Source organism: Coregonus lavaretus (genome assembly GCF_964263955.1).
Source record: "Coregonus lavaretus genome assembly, chromosome: 19".
NCBI classification, from domain to species: Eukaryota; Metazoa; Chordata; class Actinopteri; order Salmoniformes; family Salmonidae; genus Coregonus; species Coregonus lavaretus.
This window is the reverse complement of record NC_140006.1, coordinates 33,346,154-33,370,003: the sequence shown is the minus strand read 5'-3', so window position 1 is coordinate 33,370,003 and position 23,850 is coordinate 33,346,154. Positions and strand designations below refer to the sequence as shown.

General features: G+C 45.5%; 1 protein-coding gene across 3 annotated transcripts in view; it reads right to left on the bottom strand.

Annotated features, from left to right (window-relative positions):
• Positions 1-14,759: 14,759 nt before the first annotated feature.
• LOC311146690 (chromodomain-helicase-DNA-binding protein 7-like) overlaps positions 14,760-23,850 on the bottom strand; it is a 95,291-nt gene continuing 86,200 nt past the window's right edge. For all 3 annotated transcript variants that reach the window (XM_084183224.1, XM_084183226.1, XM_084183225.1), the window contains exons 31-38: positions 23,332-23,492; positions 20,699-20,932; positions 20,357-20,521; positions 19,785-20,015; positions 18,310-18,519; positions 17,897-18,040; positions 17,605-17,709; positions 14,760-17,405 (exon numbers count right to left, since the gene is read on the bottom strand). In XM_084183224.1, coding sequence (XP_084039350.1) covers positions 16,380-17,405; positions 17,605-17,709; positions 17,897-18,040; positions 18,310-18,519; positions 19,785-20,015; positions 20,357-20,521; positions 20,699-20,932; positions 23,332-23,492 — 2,276 coding nt within the window. In that variant the 3' untranslated portion in view covers positions 14,760-16,379. The remainder of the gene's footprint in view (positions 17,406-17,604; positions 17,710-17,896; positions 18,041-18,309; positions 18,520-19,784; positions 20,016-20,356; positions 20,522-20,698; positions 20,933-23,331; positions 23,493-23,850) is intronic.

The window sequence follows — 23,850 nt, the reverse complement described above, 5'->3', positions numbered from 1 at the left end:
ACCGGGAGATCGGGTCTGGCTCTCGACCCAAAACCTGCCCCTTCGCCTGCCCTGCCGGAAGCTGGGTCGGCGGTTTGTGGGGCCATTTAAAGTCCTGAGGAGATTGAACGAGGTATGCTATAGGTTACAACTGCCCATTAATTACCGCATTAACCCCTCGTTCCATGTGTCTCTCCTCAGGCCGGTGGTGGCTGGTCCACTCCAGGAGAGTGAGATATGAGAGGCTCCTCCGCCCCCGTTGGACATCGAGGGGGCTCCGGCGTACTCAGTCCGTTCCATCTTGGATTTGAGGTGTCGGATGGGGGGCCAGCAGTACCTCGTGGAGTGGGATGGGTACGGTCCGGAGGAATGGTGCTGGGTCCCTAGGAGGGACATCCTAGATCCCTCCATGTTGAGGGACTTCCACCGGAGTCATCCGACTCGCCCTGCTCCGTGTCCTCCTGGCCGTCCCCGAGGCCGGGGTCGGCGCACAGCTGGAGCCGCGCGTCAAGGGGGGGGGTACTGTCACGGAATCAGCCGAGGCTGCCCCCTCCTACTTGCTCGGGCAGGTTTCTGCGTTCGTCGTCCCCGGAGTACTAGCTGCCACCGATCTATGTTTCGGTGTTTGTCTAGTTTGTCCTGATTGTTTTCACCTGTTTCCCATTATGTTATATTGTATTCCCTTTATAACCCCCTGTCTCTCATTGGTTATTGTGTGTGATTGTTTTCCGTTAGGTCGGCAGTGCTGGTTGTATGCGTTTATTGTTCCTCCCTGTTTGGAGTTTTGTTTTGTACTTTCTTTACTGTACGTTCTGCCAGTAGTTTGGTGTCCTGCGCTTGACTTCGTTTCCGCATACACGTCACCTTGACAGCTGCGCTGCCTTACATGAGTCAATATTTCCCATTCATTTTCATTGCACTCAAATAATAAATGTGCATGTGTATTGGCGTGGAAAAAAATGAATGCAATAGGCAGGAGGATAGACAGGAAGATAGGCAGGAGGATAGGCAGGAGGATAGACAGGAGGATAGACAGGAGGATAGGCAGGAGGATAGGCAGGAGGATAGACAGGAGGATAGGCAAGATGATAGGCAGGAGGATAGGCAGGAGGATGGGCAGGAGGATAGGCAGGAGGATAGGCAGGAGGATAGACAGGAGGATAGACAAAGCTCGCTCCTGCCTGTGGATGTCACACGTCATCTGCCGCCTTTTGCCGGTTACGTTCATTTTACTGCTAGCTAATGTAAGCTGATCAGGATGGTAACATATTGTCTCTGGAAACAGTTTTCAAAGTTGGATGTTCTAGTGAAACAGGGGTGATGAGGGATGGAAGACCAACAACTGAGCTTAGGGACCTACAGTACATCAAAATAGAAGGTGCCTACCCTGCCTCTGATCTCACCGCACGTCACTAGTGTGTTGTGTGTGTTGTGTGTGTTCATACATCAGGCATCACTGCCAGAATAATGTAGCGACCTTAACCCAACACCTAGCGACCTCATCAGGGGTTTGGACCTCTTGACGTAACAGTTAAGGCGTTGGCTTGATCGTCGCTGGACCTGGGTTTGAGTCCCGGTCGGGGCTACCCCCTGAATTCGCTACATTGGTGTCAGAAGATGGATGGTGGCCGTGGGGCCCTCTGAGAGACGTGTTCATGTGAGAGAGTTGGTATAGAGAAGCGTGGGGACATGCTCTCCTGAAGGAAGGGGGCAATGTAGTGACCTTAACCCAACACCTAGCGACCTCATCAAGGGGTTTGGATCTCTTGACGTAACGGTTAAGATGTTGGCTTGACAGTCTATGGATCCGGGTTCGAGTCTCGGTCGGGGCTATCCCCTGAATTTGCTACAATATGTCTGTGCAGGCTTGCATGTTCTGCACACCAGTGTTGTTGACATTATTATGGATGTAATATTTGTCCTCCATGCTTGTGGAGCTATCACCATATTTCACCATGCTCATATTTCACCCAGGTAAAGTATGCGTAATGAGAGCATTGGCATGGCTTGATTTTACTGTGAAATACGTCGCCAAGATAAATTCTTTACTGTGAATTACTGTACCCTTAATCCCAATGGTCTCTCAAAGATATGGGATGTTTGAATGTTAGGATTTACCTCCTATTTGTTAAAAGTTGATTTGAATTTCGGAGATATTATTGATTTTGTAGGAGTATTTACATCAGAATGTCTCTCTGTGAATACAAAGGCTTATATCATCCAATCAAACACATCTGAAAGTGCAACCATTCAATCCATAGCGCTGAAGATCTGGGCTACAGCACGATTGAAATTGAAAGACAAAGTTTGCACATTCGCAGAGACCGCATTCACGGTAAACACTGCATATGCCGGCTCAATTGGAAATTTCCTTAAAATTTTAATCACGCTGTAGCACGGCTCTTCAGCTCTACGGATTGAATCTAGCCCTAACTCAGCAGTACATTAATTCAAACACACTTTCTCACCTCATGGAGAGAATGTAATTTATTGACTTTCTCCAGAAATCCAGTTTACATTTTTGATTGATTTGGGCCCTGAGTCTCTGTTAGGCCTTCAAGCTATAGGGAATTCCATACAGTTTCTTTCCGATTTCACAGCTGCATATCTGCCCAGGACCCCAAGGCTAATAAGGGGTTAATTTAGTGTTTCCCAAACTTGGTACCTGGGACCCCAAGGGGTGCATGTTCCTTTTTTTTCCCTAACACTACACAGCTGATTCAAATTATCAAAGCTTGATGATTAGTTGATTATTTGAATCAGCTGTATAGTGCTAGGGCAAAAACCAAAATGTGCACCCCTTGGGGTCCCGAGGACCGAGTTTGGGAAATCCTGGGTTAATTTCTATGAAAAATATTGTTTCTCAGTCTGGCCCTCAAGCTACAGAGATGCTTTCACTGACAAATACAGCACAGTCTCGCTTGGGCCTCGGCGCTACAGGGAAGCTTTGATGTGAAATACGGTTTATTTTCAGATTTCACGGCTACATGAGGGACACTTCCAAGACTTTCCAAGGCTAAAGAGGATTTAATATCCCAGAGATATACTGTTTTCTCACTCTGGCCCCAAAACTACAGGGAAGCAGAATTTTACTACTATAAATTCCCTGGAGGACCATTGAGTGAAAGGCCCCTGGTTGGTTTCTCTCTCTGGGTTTTCACAGTTAGAGTGGCTGCTAAACTTCAGAGTGAAATCTGGTGTCACTGTAAAGGCCTTAAGTCAACAGTACTGGAGAACTGTGTGTGTGTGTGTGTGTGTGTGTGTGTGTGTGTGTGTGTGTGTGTGTGTGTGTGTGTGTGTGTGTGTGTGTGTGTGTGTGTGTGTGTGTGTGTGTGTGTGTGTGTGTGTGTGTGTGTGTGTGTGTGTGTGTGTGTGTGTGTGTGTGTGTGTGTGTGTGTGTGTGTGTGTGTGTGTGTGTGTGTGTGTGTGTGTGTGTGTGTGTGTGTGTGTGTGTGTGTGTGTGTGTGTGTGTGTGTGTGTGTGTGTGTGTGTGTGTGTGTGTGTGTGTGTGTGTGTGTGTGTGTGTGTGTGTGTGTGTGTGTGTGTGTGTGTGTGTGTGTGTGTGTGTGTGTGTGTGTGTGTGTGTGTGTGTGTGTGTGTGTGTGTGTGTGTGTGTGTGTGTGTGTGTGTGTGTGTGTGTGTGTGTGTGTGTGTGTGTGTGTGTGTGTGTGTGTGTGTGTGTGTGTGTGTGTGTGTGTGTGTGTGTGTGTGTGTGTGTGTGTGTGTGTGTGTGTGTGTGTGTGTGTGTGTGTGTGTGTGTGTGTGTGTGTGTGTGTGTGTGTGTGTGTGTGTGTGTGTGTGTGTGTGTGTGTGTGTGTGTGTGTGTGTGTGTGTGTGTGTGTGTGTGTGTGTGTGTGTGTGTGTGTGTGTGTGTGTGTGTGTGTGTGTGTGTGTGTGTGTGTGTGTGTGTGTGTGTGTGTGTGTGTGTGTGTGTGTGTGTGTGTGTGTGTGTGTGTGTGTGTGTGTGTGTGTGTGTGTGTGTGTGTGTGTGTGTGTGTGTGTGTGTGTGTGTGTGTGTGTGTGTGTGTGTGTGTGTGTGTGTGTGTGTGTGTGTGTGTGTGTGTGTGTGTGTGTGTGTGTGTGTGTGTGTGTGTGTGTGTGTGTGTGTGTGTGTGTGTGTGTGTGTGTGTGTGTGTGTGTGTGTGTGTGTGTGTGTGTGTGTGTGTGTGTGTGTGTGTGTGTGTGTGTGTGTGTGTGTGTGTGTGTGTGTGTGTGTGTGTGTGTGTGTGTGTGTGTGTGTGTGTGTGTGTGTGTGTGTGTGTGTGTGTGTGTGTGTGTGTGTGTGTGTGTGTGTGTGTGTGTGTGTGTGTGTGTGTGTGTGTGTGTGTGTGTGTGTGTGTGTGTGTGTGTGTGTGTGTGTGTGTGTGTGTGTGTGTGTGTGTGTGTGTGTGTGTGTGTGTGTGTGTGTGTGTGTGTGTGTGTGTGTGTGTGTGTGTGTGTGTGTGTGTGTGTGTGTGTGTGTGTGTGTGTGTGTGTGTGTGTGTGTGTGTGTGTGTGTGTGTGTGTGTGTGTGTGTGTGTGTGTGTGTGTGTGTGTGTGTGTGTGTGTGTGTGTGTGTGTGTGTGTGTGTGTGTGTGTGTGTGTGTGTGTGTGTGTGTGTGTGTGTGTGTGTGTGTGTGTGTGTGTGTGTGTGTGTGTGTGTGTGTGTGTGTGTGTGTGTGTGTGTGTGTGTGTGTGTGTGTGTGTGTGTGTGTGTGTGTGTGTGTGTGTGTGTGTGTGTGTGTGTGTGTGTGTGTGTGTGTGTGTGTGTGTGTGTGTGTGTGTGTGTGTGTGTGTGTGTGTGTGTGTGTGTGTGTGTGTGTGTGTGTGTGTGTGTGTGTGTGTGTGTGTGTGTGTGTGTGTGTGTGTGTGTGTGTGTGTGTGTGTGTGTGTGTGTGTGTGTGTGTGTGTGTGTGTGTGTGTGTGTGTGTGTGTGTGTGTGTGTGTGTGTGTGTGTGTGTGTGTGTGTGTGTGTGTGTGTGTGTGTGTGTGTGTGTGTGTGTGTGTGTGTGTGTGTGTGTGTGTGTGTGTGTGTGTGTGTGTGTGTGTGTGTGTGTGTGTGTGTGTGTGTGTGTGTGTGTGTGTGTGTGTGTGTGTGTGTGTGTGTGTGTGTGTGTGTGTGTGTGTGTGTGTGTGTGTGTGTGTGTGTGTGTGTGTGTGTGTGTGTGTGTGTGTGTGTGTGTGTGTGTGTGTGTGTGTGTGTGTGTGTGTGTGTGTGTGTGTGTGTGTGTGTGTGTGTGTGTGTGTGTGTGTGTGTGTGTGTGTGTGTGTGTGTGTGTGTGTGTGTGTGTGTGTGTGTGTGTGTGTGTGTGTGTGTGTGTGTGTGTGTGTGTGTGTGTGTGTGTGTGTGTGTGTGTGTGTGTGTGTGTGTGTGTCCATGGAGTCCAAAAGGACAGAAGAGCCAACACCCATCAATGAGAGCATGATGAGTCACCACCTCAGGCCTGATTCAAATGACAGCATTGTGCTGTGGCATATCTTAAACCATAGCTTCAGTTTGCTAATAATATAGAATTATAGGACAGAAATATGTTGTGTTGTTGTCAGGGATTGTATCAAATCCCAGAGTTGGTTTGTACCCCTTATTTATGATACTTGACCCAAACCTTCCCATAATGCTGCATGAATGACACCTGACAGGAAAAGTTGAAGAGCATTAGCAAGGTGTGGAGGTGAATAGTACTAACAGGGGTTTTCTATTGCAGTGTGAACACTGTACAGGTTTTGTGCTGTTGCTCTTTCAGCAGAAACCTATCCTAGCAGCCAGGGCCTGATGGTTGGTTCTCTGTAAGTGAGAAAGTGCGCATGCATGAATGTCAGTGTGTAGGTGTAGGAGGGGGGAACTTATGTACACGTGTGTAAGCGTGAGTGTGTTTCACTGCCCCCAAGTGTGTGTGTGAGTGTTTGTGTGCACATCAGTGGGTCTGTGAATGTGTGTGAGGCAGGGGCGTAACTTTCACTGGGGACGGGGGGGGACATGTTCACATTCTGAAATTACATTTTTGTCTCCCCCAGTTTTACCATTGGACTGTGATACAAAACGAGGCAACGATGTGCTTTAGGACCATGCGGACACCTCTGAGCATCGAGTAGGCTGTTTGGAGTGTTTATCCGACTGGATAAAATAAAAATAAAAATTATGTCCCCCCTCACTTCTAAAACCAAAGTTGCGCCCCTGGTGTGAGGTGTGTGTGTATAAGTGTGTGTCCATGTGTTTGTGTATCACTGCATCTTGTGTGTGTGTGTGAGTGTGTGTGTGTGTGCAGTGACAGGAGCAAGACACTCATCATGCAGCTCGCCCTCAATGTCACGCGCCACACATCCGTCTCCCAGGGAACCGGGTGGTGTGAGAGCGTGACACTTTTAAATCCCCTCAGGTGGAGATGAGGACATCTGCCCCCCTCCTCTCCCCTCCTCTTTTCTCTCCTTCCCCCTTTCCCTCCCCTACCAACCGGTGTCTCCAGCACAGGTTACTGCGATCAATCACGTTGCCGTGACTGCGAAGCCCTGGGTCATCACGACGACTGCAGATGGCTCTTTATCTGCGAGGTGCAGAGCCCCTGCCGCCATGGATGGGCTAAATGAGGATTTATCCGGCCGGTCTGCACTGTCAACAAACAGCCGTCTGGACTGACTGGGGCTGCAGCCTGCAGCAGTATCTGGTGAGAGGTGGACCTCTGGGCAGCTTTAGGCCTGGAATAGCTATTTTGCTTGTCGAAATACTGGACTGACCAGATCTAGTTTTGGAATATCTAGTCTTTCTGTTGGAAAACTAGACTGGGCAGTTCTAGTTCTGCAATATCTATTTTATTTTGTCTGGTGAATGGATGGGCTGGCCGGATCTAGCCCAGGTATGTCTACAGGTCTATCAGGCAGAAAGGTATATACGTAGATAGTGGTAGCTAGCTGGTTGCTTACCTAGACTAATGACTAGGTTAATGCACTAGTACTAGTATATTCTCCAAATAATGTGAAATTGTCTGAAACAAACTACATTATAGCCAGGTTTGTATGCAAACCAATGGAAAGGTACGTGCATGCAGATGTAGGCCCTCAAGGCATCCACAGACATGTGTATTAACTCATTAGGGCCTCACAATTAGGATTAGTCTCACTCCAGCAGGCCAGCCTTCTATCCAGAGCATTGAGCAGTCACAGGCTTTATCTCAATAGTGTCAAGGTTTCCTCTCCTAGTCTCCTTTCGCCTTATCTGCACTTATGTGAAAGAGCTGAACAGGACAGGAGAGATTCTCTATAGTAGGACATTGTATTGCTTTCACCTATTCTTTGTTTTCAGGATCAGTGCAGATGAAAATGAAGATAATTACGAGAGGAAGCCGTTTACATACAAAACCACTAAATAACAGAGACATGGAGGTTAGCTTGCTTCTGTCAATCTTGACTTGCTTTTAGAAGGTTTGACCTTGTTGTATTGATGTGCTTTGTGACATTGGGGATGTGAAGGAGCCCTGTACTTCAATGAAATCGAATCTAGCCTACTTATCCTGCTCTTTGAATCTAGCGTACAGTACAGAGTACACTCAGCCTCCACTAAACTTAACCTTGAATAAATGCAATACATTTCGTGCTGTTAATAAGTACATGCATGAATGGAGGGTGTATTGAATAATGGTTATAAGGAGAATGATATAAAGCTTATCATTGTGTCATATTAAATGCAATAACTTTACATATTATATTAAATGATTTTACAATGCTACATGCAGTAATTAACCTGTCATTATTCATTGGTGTTATTCATATGTTCCAGGATTCATCCGATAAAATTTAGGAGTTTACCACATCAGTCACCGGCTTCGTTAACAAGTGCATCGACAACGTCGTCCCCATAGTGACCGTACGTACATACATACCCCAACCAGAAGCTATGGATTACAGGCAACATCCGCACTGCCGCTTTCAAGGAGCGGGACACTAATCCGGATGCTTATAAGAAATCCCGCTACGACATCCGACGGGCCATCAAACAGGCAAAGCGTCAATACAGGACTAAGATCGAATCCTAGTACACCGGCTCTGATGCTCAAAGGATGTGGCAAGGCTTGCAAACTATCACGGATTACAAAGGGAAACCCAGCCGCGACCTGCCCAGCGACACTAGCCTACCAGATGAGCTAAATGCCTTCTATGCTCGCTTCAAGGCAAGCAACACTGAACCATGCATGAGAGCACTAGCTGTTCGGGACGACTGTGTGATCTCGCTCTCCGTAGCCAATGTGAATAAGACCTTTAACCCATAAGAGTCTAAACCCTGTCTAAGCTCATAGAGCATGGCGTTTGCAACGCCAGGGTTGTGGGTTCGATTCCCATGGTGGGCCAGTATAAAATGTATGCACTCACTAACTGTAAGTCGCTCTGGATAAGAGCGTCTGCTAAATGACTAAAATGTAAATGTAAGCTGGGGAAGGGGTTCTACCAAGCTATATGGAATTGTTTTAAGAAGGTCACACCAAGGATAATTTTGCTATTTGATTTTGAATTTTAAGACCCCTTGAAGTATAAAAAATATATATAACATTTTTGTTTATGAAAAATTGTATTTGACCTTAGTGCTATTATCCCACACAAATGCATTGAATAACAGATTCACTACATGGTACAACAAATAGTCCTTCCAAAAAAATCTAAAGGAAGTTTGTTCTGAAGTGTCTGTCCTATATATTTACATTTTTACATGTATTTAACCCCTTATTTTTGGCACTAAACAGTCTCCATATATAAAGTGCATTCGGAAAGTATTCAGACCCTTTGACATTTTCCACAATTTGTTACGTAACAGTCTAATTCTAAAATGGATGTAAAAAAAAATGGTCCCCCTCATCAATCTACATACAATACCCCATAAGGACAAAGCAAAAACAGGTTTTTAGAAAAATATTCAATTTATTTTTCTTCTGTAATATCAAATTTACATAAGTATTCAGACCCTTTACTCAGTACTTTATTGAAACACACTTGGCAGCGATTACAGCCTAGAGTCTTTTTGGATATGACGCTACAAGCTTGGCACACCTGTATTTGGGGAGTTTCTCCCATTCTTCTCTGCAGATCCTCTCAAGCTCTGTCAGGTTGGATGGGGAGCGTCGCTGCACAGCTATTTTCAGGTCTCTCCTGAGATTGATCGGGTTCAAGTCCGGCCTCTGGCTGGGCCACTCAAGGACATTCAGAGACTTGTCCCGAAGCCACTCCTACGTTGTCTTGGCTGTGTGCTTAGGGTCGTTATCCTGTTGGAAGGTGAACCTTCACCCCAGTCTGAGATCCTGAGCGCTCTGGAGCAGGTTTTCATCAAGGATCTCTCTGTACTTTGCTCCATTCATCTTTCCCTCGATCCTGACTAGTCTCCCAGTACCTGCTGCTGAAAAATGCCCAAGGAGGGCATTAATCAGAGGCAACAAAAAGACCAAAGATAACCCTGAAGGAGCTGCAAAGCTCCACAGCGGAGATTTGAGTATCTGTCCATAGGACCACTTTAAGCCGTACACTCCAAAGAGCTGGGCTTTACGGAAGAGGGGTCAGAAAAAAGCCATTGCTTAAAGAAAAAAACAAGCAAACACGTTTGGTGTTTGCCGAAAGGCATGTGGGAGACTCCCCAAACATATGAAAGAAGGTAATCTGGTCAGATGAGACTAAAATTGAGCTTTTTGGCCATCAAGGAAAACGCTATGTCTGGCGCAAACCCAACACCTCTCATCACCCCGAGAACACCATCCTCACAGTGAAACATGATGGTGGCAGCATCATGCTGTGGGGATGTTTTTCATCGGCAGGGACTGGGAAACTGGTCAGAATTGAAGTAATGATGGCTGGCGCTAAATACAGGGAAACTCTTGAGGGAAACCTGTTTCAGTCTTCCAGAGATTTGAGACTGGGATGGAGGTTCACCTTCCAGCAGGACAGTGACTCTAAGCACACTGCTAAAGCAACACTCGAGTGGTTTAAGGGGAAACATTTAAATGTCTTGGAATGGCCTACTCAAAGCCCAGACCTCAATCCAATTGAGAATTTGTGGTATGACTTAAAGATTGCTGTACACCAGCGGAACCCATCCAACTTGAAGGAGCTGGAGTAGTTTTGCCTTGAAGAAGGGGCAAAAATCCCAATGGCTAGATGTGCCAAGCTTATAGAGACATTCCCCAAGAGACTTGCAGCTGTAATTGCTGCAAAAGGTGGATCTACAAAGTATTGACTTTGCGGGGGTGAATAGTTATGCACGCTCAAGTTTTCTGTTTTTTTTGTCTTATTTCTTGTTTGTTTCACAACAAAAAATATTTTGCATCTTCAAAGTAGGCATGTTGTATAAATCAAATGACACAACCCCCCCCAAAATCAATTTTAATTCCAGGTTGTAAGGCAACAAAATAGGAAAAATGCCAAGGGGGGTGAATACTTTCGCAAGCCACTGTAGCTAATCAAATGGCTACCTGGACTACCTGCATTGACTCTTTTTTAAACTAACCCCCTTCACTGACTCATTGCATATACAGTGGGGGGGAAAAGTATTTAGTCAGCCACCAATTGTGCAAGTTCTCCCACTTAAAAAGATGAGAGAGGCCTGTAATTGTCATCATAGGTACACGTCAACTATGACAGACAAAACGAGAATTTTTTTATCTCCAGAAAATCACATTGTAGGATTTTTAATGAATTTATTTGCAAATTATGGTGGAAAATAAGTATTTGGTCAATAACAAAAGTTTCTCAATACTTTGTTATATACCCTTTGTTGGCAATGACACAGGTCAAACGTTTTCTGTAAGTCTTCACAAGGTTTTCACACACTGTTGCTGGTATTTTGGCCCATTCCTCCATGCAGATCTCCTCTAGAGCAGTGATGTTTTGGGGCTGTCTCTGGGCAACACGGACTTTCAACTCCCTCCAAAGATTTTCTATGGGGTTGAGATCTGGAGACTGGCTAGGCCACTCCAGGACCTTGAAATGCTTCTTACGAAGCCACTCCTTCGTTGCCCGGGCGGTGTGTTTGGGATCATTGTCATGCTGAAAGACCCAGACACGTTTCATCTTCAATGCCCTTGCTGATGGAAGGAGGTTTTCACTCAAAATCTCACGATACATGGCCGCATTCATTCTTTCCTTTACACGGATCAGTCGTCCTGGTCCCTTTGCAGAAAAATAGCCCCAAAGCATGATGTTTCCACCCCCATGCTTCACAGTAGGTATGGCATTCTTTGTCCTCCAAACACGACGAGTTGAGTTTTTACCAAAAAGTTCTATTTTGGTTTCATCTGACCATATGACATTCTCCCAATCCTCTTCTGGATCATCCAAATGCACTCTAGCAAACTTCAGACGGGCCTGGACATGTACTGGCTTAAGCAGGGGGACACGTCTGGCACTGCAGGATTTGAGTCCCTGGCGGCGTAGTGTGTTACTGATGGTAGGCTTTGTTACTTTGGTCCCAGCTCTCTGCAGGTCATTCACTAGGTCCCCCCGTGTGGTTCTGGGATTTTTGCTCACCGTTCTTGTGATCATTTTGACCCCATGGGGTGAGATCTTGCGTGGAGCCCCAGATCGAGGGAGATTATCAGTGGTCTTGTATGTCTTCCATTTCCTAATAATTGCTCCCACAGTTGATTTCTTCAAACCAAGCTGCTTACCTATTGCAGATTCAGTCTTCCCAGCCTGGTGCAGGTCTACAATTTTGTTTCTGGTGTCCTTTGACAGCTCTTTGGTCTTGGCCATAGTGGAGTTTGGAGTGTGACTGTTTGAGGTTGTGGACTGTTAAGAGAATTTCTATTACGGACCCTCCCCGTTTAGTAATAATTATTACTTCCTTTGAGATTTTGGTAACTATTCTCTGCCCTCCACAAGAATTACTATTCTCATACAAGTTCAAATCATTTCACCAAAATCCATGAATAAAAATTACTTTTCCTTGCAGTTTGGATTTAAATGCTTTTTCAAACTTGTTAACGTCTTTTTCGTTCATAAGAGTAATCACCGGCCTGTTTATAACCTTAACGTCGAAGGCCAGGACTATTTCACGGATGCAATCACCCGCCCGTGCACGGTTTCGGTGTTTCTAGAACGACAAAGACGTATTAAGCTCCGCTCGAAAGGACCACACTGTTAAGATAATTTCTATCTCTAATTCAACCTATAATATGCCATTTAGCAGACGCTTTTATCCAAAGCGACTTACAGTCATGACCTAAGCTTGAGTCATTCCCAGAGGTTGTAAGGCTCTGGTTTTAATCATCAATGATTCAAGGTCCACAACCCACAAGGATTATCTGTATTTTTATTCATGGAGAGCTCTGACGCCAAAAACACATACATACGGTTTTATACCTCCTGAACTTGACTCCTCCCACCTTTAGGTGGCTTTTCTAAACAGTTTCCGCCTTCCCCTTCACCCTTGAATGTTTAGTACCGCCCCCTCTGTTAGTGGGTTGACACTACATGATGATTGTAACATTGTTTACACATTTTATACTGTATTTGGGGTGAAATCCTTTAGTCATTAAGCTTAAAATACAAATTAATCTATCATGGACAGGTGTCTTTTATACTGATAAGTTCAAACAGGTGCCATTAATACAGGTAACGAGTGGAGGACAGAGGAGCCTCTTAAATAAGAAGTTACAGGTCTGTGAGAGCCAGAAATCTTGCTTGTTTGTAGGTGACCAAATACTTATTTTCCACCATAATTTGCAAATAAATTCATAAAAAATCCTACAATGTGATTTTCTGGATTCTTTTTTCTCAATTTGTCTGTCATAGTTGACGTGTACCTATGATGAAAATTACAGGCCTCTCTCATCTTTTTAAGTGGGAGAACTTGCACAATTGGTGGCTGACTAAATACTTTTTCCCCCCACTGTACACTGGACTTTATCCACACACTCACTTACACCCCAACACACATACACGCCCACACACATACCATGCGTACATATGAATACTGACGCCACACACACCAATACCTCACACACACACTTTCACCACATACCCTGCTTCTACAGCTCTGTCTATGGTCGATCCTGTTGCCTAGTCACTTTCCCCCTACCTATATGTACATAGCTACCTCATTTACCTCGTACCCCTGGACATCGACTCAGTACTGGTACCCCGTGTACATAGCCATGTTATTTTTACTCTTTATTTATTATTCACTGTGTATTTATTTGTGTCACTATTTCCTTTTTGTCATCCTTAACTCTGCATTGTTGGAAAAGGACCCATAAGTAAGCATTTCTGTTAGTGTACACTTGTTGGCTACGAAGCATGTGACAAATACAATTTGATTAGATTTTTTTTTTTTTTTAAATAACCAAGGACTGAATAAAAATGTGATTTTGTTAATTTTTCCTGTTCAAGTGTCCCTGTCTAACACGGAAAGCTTCCCAGACACAATGCATGCTGGGAAAGCACGGGAGAACTATGTATTTCACGACCCAATTCATCGAGAGAGCACGATTATGAGAGATGTCTGTCAGGGGAAAACCAGTCCTCCATCCAGTCTCCTCTCCATCCGCTCGAGTAAACACACACAGGGTCTCCCAACTCCCCACCACATGGGCTGCCTCGTCTGCCCCTCCTGTCAGTGTGTGTCACATCAGCAGGTCCATTGGGAGAACTGCCATTTATGATGACTGACCGAGTTACCAGACCGACAGCCCCCCCGGTAGCACTGTAGTGTCTCCCACTAACCCTACCCCGCCTCTCTCCTACCCCTGTGCCTCGGCCCCACCAGCCAGCATATGGGGCCTCCAATGGCCCAGTTGGTTGGAGCATGGTGTTTGGAGCACAAATCGTAGATTTGATTCCTGCATGGGCCAAATATGTTCAAAGGCCCAGTGCAGTCAAAATGATGTTCTGTGTTTTATATCATATTGTACAACAGCTGATGAAACTAACACTGTAAAAGTGTGATTAAAAAAAAGTGTTATTTCCTGATAGTTGCTGGTTGAAAATACAATCTACACAGGACCTTCTAATCAGCAGGTTTGCATGGGCGGAGGTTTCGGCATTCCATGGTGACATCACCATGCGGTAAATGACAGAGTTCCAAACTTCTCTGCCAATAACAGCTAGTTTCGAGTTTTCCTCTCCCCACTCAGACCACTCCCAGACAGTCCTAGAAAAAGTATTGCTTGAGAAAGTCCCCCCCCCACATTTTAATAGAAATCGATTGTAGTAAGGTACTTAATTGTTACCAAGAAAATATTTTATATTAAAATAAAAACAGCAGCATTTGGTCTTTAGGTACAGTACATTTCGGAAAGTATTCAGACCCCTTCCCTTGACTTTTTCCAAATGTTGTTACATTACAGCCTTATTCTTAAATATAATCCATTTTAGAAAAAGGCTGTAACGTAACAAAATGTGGAAAAAGTCAAGGGGTCTGAATACTTTCCGAATGCACTGTACTGCTTTGGAAGCATCTGTTGAAAGACCATATCATATGAGGCATGTGTTAGAAGAACATCCCAGTAAGAATCCAAGTGTGTTACCCTTAGGACTCAATGACTGGTCAAATTCTCAAATGGCCTTGCTACATTCACATTGGCTCCTTCTCATGACTATAAAGATAAAAGGACTAATTAGGGTTGTATGAGATTTCTTTCATCTATAAAGACCTTCTGATCAGGTCAGAGGAGAGCTGGCACGCAGCTAAAGTCAACGTCTCTCAGTAAGTGTCCCCTTCTTTCCTCCTGTAGGGTTGATGGATAGTGTGGCTGTTCTAGTGTTTTGCAAAATTACAACATGTGCAGACAATTATTACACTATGAAATTAAATATTTCTGAAATGTGATTCTTTAATTGAATGTAGTGGATTTTATTGAATTGTTAGTGGATATTTGTAGTAGACAGAAGCAATGAACACATTTGGCGAAAAGTGGTCCATCTGCACTTAAAAAAACCTTTATTTTCAGATTCTGGGGGTATTTACTTCATTTTCTGCTGCTTTCTAACAATATCACCACCATGAATCAACCAACGTCATTTAACACTCAAAATAGACATCTACATTTAACATCCAATTCAAAAACAGTCACAACAAGCACTCCGGGTTTGGTTTCCTAGGCGAATATCATGATTCACTTTTATTAAAAGCATCATAACTACAGTTCATCATACATGATGTTCCAAAAAAACAACAGACACACAAAAAAAAACATTTACAACGTATGTCTGTAAACTTCAAGGCTAGTTAGAATTGAGGTAATGCTGTTCAGCTTGGTGGCTAAAAGTAACAAAAAGTCCATTCAAAAGATAAAGGTACCTGATTATTTTACTCTTACACCAGTGCATCAACAGGAATAGAGTGAGACAAATTGATTGCAGAACTTTTTAATGTCATCGTTTGTATGCGATTTAGTTTCTCTTTTTCACCAACACTTGTGGTTGTAGTTGTGTTTTAATGGGAGAGCGATGTTTGAAACATTCAAAAGCTGCCTTCGGTTATTGCGGTCTCCCTCCGCGTTGTGGGAGAGAGGTCTCTCCCCTGCTCGGCTTTGTCAGTGTCGGACTAAAAACAGTCAGGAGAGTCAGGGTCATCGGTCTGTGTCTGAAACTGGAAAACTGTTTCTATAACCAGTGTGACTTGGAAGAATCAGACAATATGGGTGTTATTAGTAGGCAGAAAACTGGTACTGGAAAGAGTTTCACCGAGAAGGTTAACGGGGTTGTTTCAGAGACTGGGAGAGGAGCGGTTGGAGGGTGAGGGTAGGACTGTCCGATTGAGAAGGGGGAACAGTCAGAGAATGGATTGTTAGTGTGTAAGACTACAGGAAGAAACAGTCGGATGTGTGTGTGTGTGTGTGTAGACGTGTGTATGAGAATCAAGTGTGTGTGAGATCGTCAGTGTGAGACTGGGAACAGTCAGATTATTAGTCCATCTGATATGTGAGGACTTCATCCTGCTCTTCAAGGCAGAACAGTACAACAGCAAAATCAAAATGACCCATGATCCTTTTCATCAGCAGCATATAGACAGACGCTTAATGCCGTTAAATTGTACGCCACTGGAGAGTTACGAGATGCTACTTACTGTCACAATATCCACACAAACAAATTAATAATAAATGAAACAGAAAAGCAGCATAGCACTATTGGAACGATTAATTCCTATAATAATATTTGAGGAAATTTCCCATCTCATCTAGAATGCACCGTTCAGTGCACAAAGACCAAAAATAACACCCTTTTGAGATCCGCAAAACTCTACTTCAGTTAGCTTTTTCCCTGACTACGCTATTAACAATACAGTGAGAGCCCTTTAGCTACATATGCTCTCCCCGATTAAATGTTTTACCTGTCAAACAAAAACAATGAAAAGAAAAACCAAATTAATATATGTTTGGATATCAAGTTGGTGTGTAAACGTGTCGTGAGAGCACTCGGGGGGGGGGGGGGGGGTCAAAGGCCAGTTAGTTTCAGTCACTCTTCTCTTCCTCAGGGGCATCCTCTCCTTCCTCCTCTTCCTCGGCCGCCAGGTCCTCCAGCGAGCCGGCTTCCTCGGCCAATGCGGAGGCCTCGTCTTCTAGCGCAGACGACTCTGCAGTCTTCTCCAGGCTCTCAGCTGAGTCACTGTCATCAGCAGTCTCTGGGTCTGCGGTAGCAGCATCAGGGCAGTCCAGGGCAACCTGGCTGGGCTCTTTCTCCTGGCCCTGAGCTCCAGAGGCGGCCCCAATTGTTCCAGCCATGGCACTCTGCAGGTCGGCCAGGGCAGTGTGGGGGAAGCCAGGCAGGGTGAGACCTCCCAGGCCAGGGGGCAGGAACATGTAGGGGGAAAAGAGCCCAGGGGCCATGGTGGACAGCAGGAAGGGGTTGAAGGCCAGGGAGTTAGCAGACATGCCAGAGGCGGCCATAGCGGCAGCAGCCATGTTCAGAGCCGCGGCATCCCCATTAGCCTCGCTCGACTCTGCCTCCTCCCCGGTGTCCTCTTTCTCCTCATCTCTCGCTTCTCCACCCTCCCTGGAGTCTCTCTTCGACGTCTCGTCTGAATCGCCCTCGTCGTTGGTGCCGTTGGAGGCTGCAGCAGGGGTGGCTGCAGCTGAGGCGGCTGCAGCCAGGTTGCTTCCGAACAGGCCTCCCAGGCCAAACATGTTGGGCAGACCGCCCATACCAGCCATGCCAGCGATGCCAGGCAGCATGAGAGGCAGCATGGCCGAGGCGTGTTTAGCATCGGTCCCCCCCATGCCGGGGAAGCCCATGAGCTGAAGCTGAAGACTCTGGAGGCTCTGTAGGCCCTGCAGGCTGGTGAGGTCCATGCCTCCAAACAGGCCGTTTATCAGCAGGGGGTTAAGGCCTCCGGAGGATGCAGCCTGGGCTGCTGCCGCAGCAGCCGCTGTTGCCTTGGCAATCTCCGATTTGGGACGTCTTCCCCGACGACGGACGCCCTCTTCACGCACCACGGGCCCAGTCAGGAGACGGTCGAACATGGCCTCAGGGAGGAAGCCCTAAGGAGGGGAGAGGAGACCACGATTAGTTCGACGTTACAGTCATGGCAGACAATTACAATTTAGTGATTAGGCATCAATTTCTGCTCAAACAGAGTTCAAACTACTTGTTCAGATTCCATCAGATAAGGTCAAAATCTAAAACAAGTGCTGATTGAAATCATTTGACGGCTAAACGGGAGAAGGACAAGTGACTCACCGATTGCTTGACAATGTCAGTCCAGTCAGGAGCAATGGCAAAATCTGGGTTCTCCAGGAGCCATCTGGGCAGTTCCTTCATGGGAGGTGCCATGGCTCCACCCATCTGGGAAAGAAAGAGGAACAAAATGGTTCAGAAGCTACCAATACCTTCAGTTTAGCTATGAATTGAATGCCAAATTAGGTGTTTGAAACTGTTGCTGAACGGCGACCAATGCATTTGTGAAAAAGATAATTTGATTGGTTTGTACTGAAATGAGCCCAAACCTTTCTGTACCGAAATGAGCCCATACCTTTCTTCCGTTTCTCCGGTTGACCACAGGAACCCTCTCTTCTCCGGTGAGTGTGTTGATGTCGATCTTGTTTGGGTTCCGGCAGCGGTGTCTCTTTTGCTTGGGTTTGGGGAACTGGGAGGAGAGGAGCGTCTCCTCACTCTTCTACATTAAGAGACGGGAGAGAGGGGACAGGGTTTAGGAACTATGACAGGACCAGACGTCTGAGGTTCTTTCACACTTCATAATATACTACAACTGTTATAAAATGGAATAGCTAAATGTTATATTGAATCACTGAAAGATTTGATTTAGGATAGGGAACAGGGGGTTGAAGGTAAGGGGTAAGTCATATTCGACATTGATGGATAGTTCCACTGGATAGGGAAATCTGATAAAAATATTGTATACAAAAAAACATGTCAAGTACATACTGGTGTGTATGCAGTAGGCATGTCCATGGTGTATGTGGGGTGCTGTCTGAGCCAGTCCCTCAGGTCTTTGTTAGAGGGGGTACCAGCCTCCCCATCCTCTAAAGCGCTGACAGAGGGGACACGGGCGGAGGTGCTGGGAATGTTGTGGCGGTGGGAACGTGGGGGCATCTGCACCCCCTCCACTGAAGCTTTGGTCCTCTCGGAATCCTCCTGTTGGGGGAAGGCAGGAGAAGCTATTTGTTCATTACCATGTAAAATTTAATCATAATATTGAGTATTTATTATATATATTTTTTGCATCAAAAATATATACTGGAAAAAAAATTACGCAACATGCAACAATTTCAACGATTTTACTGAGTTCATATAAGGAAATCAGTCAATTGAAATAAATAAATTAGGCCCTAATCTATGGACTGGGAATACAGATATGCATATTTTGGTCACAAATACCTTAAAAACAATTGGCCTCACAATGGGCCTCAGGATCTCGTCACGGTATTTTTGTGCATTCAAATTGCCATCGATTCGTTGTATACAAATGCAATTGTATTTGTTGTCTGTAGCTTATGCCTGCCCATACCATAACCCCACCGCCACCATGGGGGGCACTCTGTTCACAACGTTGACATCAGCAAACCACTCGCCCACACATTTACATTTTAGTCATTTAGCAGACGCTCTTATCCAGAACGACTTACAGTTAGTGAGTGCATACATTTTCATACTGGCGCCCCGTGGGAAACGAACCCACAACCCTGGCGTTGCAAGCGCCATGCTCTACCAACTGAGCTACACCACGCCATACACATGGTCTGCGGTTGTGAGGCCGGTTGGATGTACTGCCAAATTCTCTAAAACGACGTTGGAGGTGGCTTACGGTAGAGAAATTAACATTAAATTATCTGGCAACAGCTCTGGTGGACATTCCTTTAGTCAGCATGCCAGCATGCCAATTGCACGCTCCCTCAACATTTTGGACATCTGTGGAATTGTGTTGTGTGACAAAACCGCATATTTTAGAATGGCCTTTTATTGTCCCCAGCACAAGGTGCACCTGTTCAATGATCATGCTGTTTAATCAGCTTCTTAATATGCCACACCTGTCAGGTGGATGGATTATCTTGGCAAAGGAGAAATGTTCATTAACAGGGTTGTAAACAAATTTGTGCACCAAATTTGAGATCAATAAGCTTTTTGTGCGTATGGAACATTTCTGGGATCTTTATTTCAGCTCATGAAACACGGAACCAACACTTTACAGTTGCATTTGTATTTTTGTTCAGTGTAATTTGATGTTTTCATTCCTATCAAATTTATTTGAATGTAGTTTAGTCTAATTGAGATATCATGCCTTTTCCCAAAAATATCCAATCCGTACAATGTTCAGGGCATTTTACAAAAATGTTACTTTTCCATCCTTTAATAATTCAAAACTTTATCCATCTGTATTTCTCTAGTAATGAGTCCCGTACCGTGGCTCCTCTCATGAACAGCAGCTCCAGCCCCTCCACATTTTTCCTGCGGCCCCGCCTCCTCCTGGTGGGCAGGTCAGCCTCGGCCAATGAGCCGTTGGCCCTGTGTCTGGAAGGCGTGGCCGCCTGCAGCTGCTCCATCTGTGCCTTGAGGGCAGCAGGCGACACCATGCTGCTGGAGTAGCTCACCAGGGACGACGCTGACGACTTGAGGTGCTGGTGCATAATACCCTGGAGAAGAATAAAAGGTATGGAAACTTTTAGGAGTCAATTAATAGACTAAAATACAATACTTATATGGCAACTTTAATAGAATACAGTCCATAGTGCTTTACATATTTGATTAACTTATATAAATAGATGTTATGATATATAATACATTATATTTTAATGGGATCCATTTTACTCATACACGTGATCCCATTGAGATTAAAAAGATTTAAAAAAAAATAAAAAATTCAGGGACCTGACCCAAAACTATAATTTAAAAAATTATACAATGCAGTTGTAAAAAGTTATGCATAATTCTAATTTCTGAATTTAGTATTCATTCATAATTCTAAAGACCCTGCCTTGGTAAGATCCATGGCCTGGCTCTGGGACTCTGCAGCGTGAGACTCTCTGAGCTGGGCCACCATATCCATCAGGTTCCTGCGCTTGGCTGCACGCTCTGCCTCTATCTCCACCTTCCTCCGCCTGCGACGACGCTGCTTCGGCAATATGCTCAGAGCATCCTCCTGTACGAAGGGAAGAAGAGAGGGAAGGAGGGAGAGATTGTTGATTAACTTCAATCAATTTATTGTTAAGGACTAATATTTTGATAAATTGTGCAGTCAGAACAAACTAAATCTACCTTGGGAGGGCAGGGATAGAGTCTTCGGTTAGCGGTTTCGGGGGCATAGCTAGCGACTTACATTAACCTGGGGCGAGTGGGTGAGGTCCTCGCTGCCGCTGAAGCTGGTCTGAGCGGCCGCTGCCGTCGACAGTTCAGCCAGGCTCCGCCTCTGCGTGGGGCTTTCAGACACCATGGGGCCGGGGTATCCAGGCAACAGGCCTGGGAAATCGAAGAACTGACGTCGGTTGGCGGGCCACTTGCCCTTGATGACCGCATCACAGATGTTGTCCATGCGATTGATCATCACACGGTCCTGGAAGGTCGAGACAGAGCAGAGATGAATGGGTTAATTCTAGAGAAGGGGTTGGAACTTTTTATACAATCCCACTAGAGGACTGGACAAGTACTTTCATGATGGAGTGAGGTCTGACTTGAACAGGGCTTTTCGCTTGTTTTTCTTTACATAAACTGATTTCTGTGTTATATCAATACAGAACTTAAAGGGATACGTCGGTATTTTGGCAATGAAGCCCTTTATCTACTTCCCCAGAGTCAGATGAACTCGTGGATACCATTTTTACGTCTATACGTGCAGTTGTAGGAAGTCGCTAATGGCAATGACGGGACGTCTATGGTACACTACATTACAAAAGTATGTGGACACCTGCTCGGCGAAAACTTCATTCCAAAATCATGGGCGTTAATATGTAGTTGGTCCCCCCTTTGCTTCTATAACAGCCTCCAGTCTTATGAGAAGGCTTTCCACTAGATGTTGGAACATTGCATCCATTCAGCCACAAGAGCATTAGTTAGGTTGGGCACTGATGTTGGGCGATTAGGCCTGGCTCGCAGTCGGCGTTCCAATTCATCCCAAAGGTGTTCAATAGGGTTGAGGTCAGGGCTCTGTGTAGGCCAGTCAAGTTCTTCCACACCGATCGACAAACTATTTCTGTATGGACCTCTTTGTGCACAGTGGCATTGTCATGCTGAAACAGGAATGGGCCTTCCCCAAACTGTTGCCTCAAAGTTGGAATCGTCTAGAATGTCATTATATGCTGTAGCGTTAAGATTTCCCTTCACTGGAACTAAGGGGCCTAGCCCAAACCATTATTTCTCCTCCAACAAACTTTACAGTTGGCACTATGCATTGGGGTAGGTGGCGTTCTCCTGGCATCCGCCAAACCCAGATTCTTCCGTCGGACTGCCAGATGGTGACGAGTGATACATCACTCCAGAGAATGAGTTTCCGCTGCTCCAGAGTCCAATGGTGGCGAGCTTTATACCACTCCAGCTGACGCTTGGCATTGTGCCTGGTTATCTTAGGCTTGTGTGCGGCTGCTCGGCCATGGAAACCCTTTTCATGAAGCTTCCGACGAACAGTTCTTGTGCGGACGTTGCTTCCAGACGTAGTTTGGAACGCAGTAGTGAGTGTTGCAACAGAGGACAGACGATTTTTACACACTACGTGCTTCAGCACTCGGCGGTCCCGTTACGTGAGTTTGTGTGGCCTTCCACCTCGCGGCGGAGCCGTTGTTGCTCCTAGACGTTTCCACTTCACAATAACAGCACTTACAGTTGACCGGGGCAGCTCTAGCAGGGCATAAATTTGAGGTGGTGGCATCCTATGACGGTGCCACGTTGAAAGTCACTGAGCTCTTCAGTAAGGCCATTCTATTGCCAATGTTTGTCTATGGAGATTGCATGGCTGTGTGGTTGATTTTATACACCTGTCAGCAATGGGTGTGGCTGATATAGCCTAATCCACTATTTTGAAGGGGTGGCCACATACTTTTGTATATATAGTTGATCTACTAGCATGCTAGCAGTTACGCTAATGCTAGTTAGCAACTTCCTTCAAACTGCACGCGTAGACATAAAAATGATAGCCACGAGTTCACCTGACTCTGGGGAAGAAGATAACGGGCTTCATTGCCAAAATATTGAAGTATCCCTTTAACACTCTGTCCAAGGAGTACTTTATGTACACCGAGTATACCAAACATTAGGAACACCTTCCTAATATTGAGTTGCGCCCCCCCTTTGCCCTCAGAACAGCCTCAATTTGTCGGGGCATGGACTCTAAAAGGTGTCGAAAGCGTTCCACAAGGATGCTGGCCCATGTTGACTCCAATGCTTCCCACAGTTGTGTCAAGTTGGCTGGATGTCCTTTGGGTGGTGGACCATTCTTGATACCAAGCAGCGTTGCAGTTCTTGACACAAACCGGTGCGCCTGGCACCTACTACCATACCCCGTTTAAAGGCACTTAAATATTTTGTCTTGCCCATTCACCCTCAATGGCACACATACACAAGCCATGTCTCAATTGTCTCAAGGCTTAAATATCCTTCCTTAACCAGTCTCCTCCCCTTCATCTACACTGATTGAAGTGGATTTAACAAGTGACATCGATAAGGGATCATAGCTTTCACCTGGATTCACCTGGTCAGTCTGTCATGGAAAGAGCAGGTGTTCTTAATGTTTTGTACACTGTGTTTATAGTGTGCGCCTACGGTCCACCGACAGTCCCCACAATGTGTGTGTTTTTATGTATTTGAATAAATATGTTAAAAATATATATCTATTTGTATATTTTGTTCTTCTCAATGGTCAACATGACGTGTGTTTTCATTTGTGTGTTTATATATTTCACAACTACATTAATAAATATGAGAATGTATATCTGACTGAATGTATATACGTTTTCTACCAACCTTAGGCCAGAAGGAGGAGGTGGTTCTCTCCTGGAGGGCCTGGATGGCTGAGGGTTCTCCGTCCTCGGGGCAGAACCCATCGCGGGTCTCGTCTCTGGCAGTGGTGCTCAGTGAGGCGTTGCTCTCCTCGTCAAAGTTCTTCTGCTCCGAGGTGGCGCCCGCTGAAAAACGACACGTGCTTAGTCAATACCAGCCACAGGAGAATCTACAAATGGCTTCATATATAGTACTTAATACTAGACACAGCAGAATACTACAAGGGCCATACAGTGTGTCCTCAACGCAAGCCTAAGCAGCTTAAGTATACAAATACACAGCCATGTAGTCCTTTCTAAATGCCATCTAAAGAAGACCAACTACACACAGCCACCAACTGTGTTGTGGCTGGCTTCAACATAAAGCAGTAGTTATGAATGATGCACTTGCATGGCCCAACTGTTTATTGTCTAGACTTTTACAGACTCACTTTTCCCTTGTGAAAAGCCTTATTTAAGCAATAGAATTAGAAGTAGGACCTAC